Source organism: Salvelinus namaycush, chromosome 3 (assembly GCF_016432855.1).
Source record: "Salvelinus namaycush isolate Seneca chromosome 3, SaNama_1.0, whole genome shotgun sequence".
Classification (NCBI taxonomy): domain Eukaryota; kingdom Metazoa; phylum Chordata; class Actinopteri; order Salmoniformes; family Salmonidae; genus Salvelinus; species Salvelinus namaycush.
In genome coordinates this window covers 97003167-97007933 of record NC_052309.1, presented here as the reverse complement: position 1 = coordinate 97007933, position 4767 = coordinate 97003167, and the positions used below count along the sequence as shown (strand labels likewise).

The window sequence follows — 4767 nt, the reverse complement described above, 5'->3', positions numbered from 1 at the left end:
TTAGATAGCGAAAGAAGTGGTCGGTGTAGTTTTGCATAGCCCGGTGCCCCGGGTATATGGAGATTTTTTCATGACCAATGGAATGGTCTAAAATGAGTAAACTCTGTTCACCCGGGGCACCGGGCTATGCAAAACGAACTCGATCAATCTGACATCTGAAAGCTCGAGCGTCAAATGCGTTATGACGTTTTTCCTCCCTGTGTTGTACATAGTTGTGGGAGATGTAGTCTCTGCTGTCATTGCCAACAAGCGTGGACATGTCCAAGACCAGTCCATGGTCACAACAATCATGATTGAAAAAAAATATATATATATATATATATTCTAAGCATGTCATTGTATAATTTGTGGTTTTCAATGGCTTCAAAGCATTTTGATTTCAGAAAAATATCCCCATACAAGGCATGTGAAATTCATTTTGATAGGTCTACCTTGTTTGTTTTTTATTAAAGCTTAATTTATACCATACCTACAGTACTATGAAATACAAGAGCTACAAATAGCTATGAAAAATTGCAATGCTGTATTGTTGAGTAGCAAAAACACACACACGTCTGCAGCCCCACGATTATAAATGTGATGCCAGTTTGCAGGGTTGCCATTTTGTGTTTGCATTACTTTGTTGCATATGTACAATATAAATTAGGCTTAAGTCACAATTGTCCTCTGTATCACATTGTGTTCTGCATATTAGGGTGAATCAAATAAACAGACCAATTACAGACTGGGTAAAATATCATTTTATTCAGGTTATAGGAAGAGGACATAGATAGATATGGTAGCTACATTAACTAGTAACATTCTAAAGACCCTGAAGTATAATTTAGACCAACAATGTTGTCCATAGGCCCGTGCATAATTCATTATATAAGCACTACTCACAACAACACAATCCTTCTAATAGCACTAATACTGCAGGTTGGCTTAAAGATTCAATAGAAATGCTCCTCAATTGCAAAAGAGTAGGGCAACAGCAAAATGGCTTCTAGAGAAACTCTGGTATAGGAATTGTCCAGTCACTGAGTATCAGCATGGCTATAACATTTAGGCCTGTAAACTTATGTGTGTGATTGTGTCTAATGGTATGAATGCATGCTTTTAAAATGACCTGTACTTATGGTGTTGGCAGTGTGCAAAGCGACGAAATAAGCTTCACTTGATCCTGTGAGGTTTGGTTAGCACCAACAAAGTGAGAGTTCAGCCAATGGAAACAATACCAATAACTGACACTTTGATTTACTAGTAGTATCCTATAGCTATGCAGATAACATCATACAGTTAAATATGTCATAAAGAATGTGCCTTTCCTCTAATCAGGGGCAATCAAGGAAATATCCAACTATTGACATAATCATATCTCAAACAGATACAGTGCAGTCGTGTTTGCCCCTACCATGTGTGTAAGATTGGGGGGGGGCAATGTGGAGGAACTGTTATTATCTGAAACTCTTTCATTGACTTCTTTAATAGATGCAGTACAGTTAAAGCTGGCTCCAGACACCTCTTTTCAGAGCTAAAACAGTTTGGAGACAAACTTAACCACTACTGTAAAAAGTACCATGACCTTATGTAGAACAGAAGTGCCCAGTACCAGGCCAATAAACAGGAGTTGTGATATGAGTGTGTGCATGTGTGACTTTGTCTGCAGGCTAGGGGGGGTGGGACTCAGCAGGGAGGGCGGTTGGTTACGGTCATCACTGTCTGGGCAAGTTCCAAAGTCATAAACCCAGCCTATTTCTACAATTTCTATTCTTGAAATATAAACTCAACCACACTGCAAACCTTATGCCGGGTACTTTAAATTAAGACCAAAAAGCACATGTTTTGTTTTCATAATTTTTTATGATATAGCCAATTTTTACTCTGCAACTTGACCATCTAATGGGAACCGTTGGTTACCAAGGCAACAACAACCTCTTGGCCTATTTCCTGGCAACGATGAGGCTGTGGTAAAGGGGCTTTACCATGACGTGCAGGTAGAGGGAGCTGTCGATGAGGTATTCAGACGCCCGGCGGTGAAGGTCGGCTTCCACCAGGAAATCCCCGGCCTCCTCAGTGCTCTGGTGGAAGTTGTAGACGTGACGAACCACCATTTTACCCCCCTGCCTCGCCGTCACAATCACCGTCTTCTGGAAGCTCACACCGGCGAAGTCGGGGCTGGAAGTGGCTGGGGTGACGATGATGCGAGGACGACCGCCGTCAGTGCGTGTGGCCTGCATCTCGTTTGTATAGGCAGAGCGCACGCTGAGCGGGAGCCAGCGCGGGGAGAACAGGGCGTTCCAGGTCACCCGCTTGCTGGCGTCGCTGCCGCTGGGGCCCAGCTGGGTCTGGAAGCTGAAGCTGCGGTCGTCGCGCGTGGGGTTGTTGATGACCCACGGAGAGCCCCAGGACGGTGACAGGTAGTTGCGTGGCGTGAATATGCTGCAGTTGACGTCAAAGTATTTGGCCAGCTGGACGGGCGAGGCCGAGTGGAACTGGAAGGCCAGGAAGAGCAGGTCACGGATGGACTCGTAGTATTTCAGCATGACTGGTGACTGCTTCTGCAGACGGAACAGGTGCTGCGGGGGGATCATGCCATAGCGCACCTGCCTCAGGGCATTCTCCACCGTTAGGCCGGCCGGCTGGTTCTGGCCAATCCAGGCTTCCAGGGCCTCGTAGAGCTCCAGCTCGCTCTGCAGGATGAGGTCGGAGCGCTGCATCAGGGACAGCAGCAGGTCGTCGCTGATGGAGCCCCACTCGCCGCTCTGCAACACCGACGACAGGTTCCAGGAGAGGTACTGGAGGCAGCTGTCCCTCAGGTTGGCGTCGTCGATCTGCATGGCGTACTGGTACCAGCCAACCACGTGGCCGGTCGGGGAGTCGCTGGACAGGTGCCCCGTCATGTACTGGCTCAGACCCTGCTGGAGGCTCCACACACGGTACTTGCTGGCCAGCTTGTGCAGAGGGATTGCCTGGTCCAGGCGCACGGAGATGTCACCGCAGTAGAGGTACCTGCAGAGATAAAACAAGGCTAGATCGGTCTGCAGAAACATTGGCAGTCATTACTGAACTTGAAAGGAGATAATTAAAAAAAAAAAAAAAACATGAAACACCACTAGCCCATTTTTGTTCCTCCCCCATCCTCTTGAGGTGTACACTCATTCTGCCCCCCCCCCCTCCCAGGTCCCCTCACCTGATGAACTTGTCAAAGACAGCAGCACAGTCGGCAGGCTCCCTCAGGACCAAGGTGCTGGTGTTGTGGCTGAGCAGCAGCTCCTCAAACACCTCGCTCTGCAGCGAGAGCACCAGCGTGTGCGCCTGGATCACCTTCACCTCATCTGTGTTTACCGTCTGCACGCGGAGGGCCACATCGCTGCCATTGCCTTGGGCCAGCAGACCCTCCATGCGCTGCACCATTGCCATGGAGTGGTTCAGCGTTGTGGCGCCATTCTCCAGTGCCACCTCCTGCTTCAGCGCGGCTGCAGGAAGAGAAGATGAAGGGATCCCGTTCAACACCAGGTCAACTGCAAGTGAAAACACCTCTTTCTCAATTCATCTGTCCTCGATTCCTCACAACCTCATTCTATTCACCGTTCTCTCTATTCTATATGGCATCCTCCCCTTGGACCTTCTCCTCCAATACGGCTGTGAAGGAGGTGAGGAATTGCGGAAAGACAAATTGAGATAGAGCCCTTCTTCTCCAGTCATCACTCACTTTGACACTGAATGTTGAGTTGACAGTTGAGCCTTCTGCCAATCAACACCGACTCAGCCAACAGATACTCAGTCCATGTGAGACCCGCCTTGATCAATGTATCGACACCTGAGTCTCTCTGATTGGTGTCCTGTCCTACCCGACAACACTGGCACATCCATCAAGTCCCATCCAACTGTCTAATCAACACATCTTCCTAAAACATAAACACCCCTATCCAGCCAATCGACACCTCCTTCTAAAACATACACCACTACCGAGCAACTCAACACATCGTTCTAAAATGTAAAAGCCCTGCTGTCCCTATAAACCCACCATGGCTCTCACAATGAATTACAACCGCTAACCAATCATTAATTATGACAAGCTGTCTACCAGCCTTAACACTCTTCACTCTCTCCTTCAAAGCTTAATTAACAGTGCAGTGATGAGATAGCCATAAACTTGAAGAGTTGCTGAGTTCGTCTGCAGTTCAGAAGTGACTGACCCAGTCGCTAATGGGGAAATCCTACCCGTGGTTTGGGTTTAGGGTCAGCATCTTGGAGCGTAAAACACATTGTTAATAGACAGATAATAATGGATGATAATGGATGGTAATAGTGTAGGCTGTGAAACCAATAGGCTACTTGTCTTTAAGTACAATTATGCCTAGGCTGTACTGTATAAGCACCAGACATGTCGAAAACATTTTTTATCCCCTGACTAAACTACTTTTTAAAGTTTTAAATCCATATTTGCAGATTATTACATGAATAGACTGTATTAAATTGCTCGGTGTCTACATCACTGAGGACTTAACATGATCCTCTCACACCAGCACAGTCGTGCCTCTTCTCCCTCAGGACGCTGATACGATTTGGCATGGCGCCTCAGATCCATAGGAACTTTTACAGCTGCATCATCGAGAGCATCCTGACTGGTTGTATCACCGTCTGGTTTGGCAACTGCAACCCGCTCAACCGGAAGGCCCTACAGAGGGTGGTACGGACGGCCCAGTGCATCACTGGGGGTGAGCACCCAGCCATTCAGGACGTAAATGCCAGGCGGTGTCTGAGAAAGGCCTGAAAAATGTG

At 47.5% G+C, this 4767-nt stretch overlaps 1 protein-coding gene across 1 annotated transcript; it reads right to left on the bottom strand.

Moving 5' to 3' along the window:
- Positions 1 to 1922: 1922 nt before the first annotated feature.
- Positions 1923 to 4557, bottom strand: LOC120044155 (BTB/POZ domain-containing protein 17-like). Its single transcript, XM_038988737.1, has 3 exons — positions 4509 to 4557; positions 3173 to 3503; positions 1923 to 2991 (listed from the first exon to the last, which is right to left on the bottom strand). Exons 1-3 carry the CDS (start codon positions 4555 to 4557, stop codon positions 1923 to 1925), a joined length of 1449 nt encoding a protein of 482 aa, XP_038844665.1.
- Between the last annotated feature and the right edge of the window lie 210 nt (positions 4558 to 4767).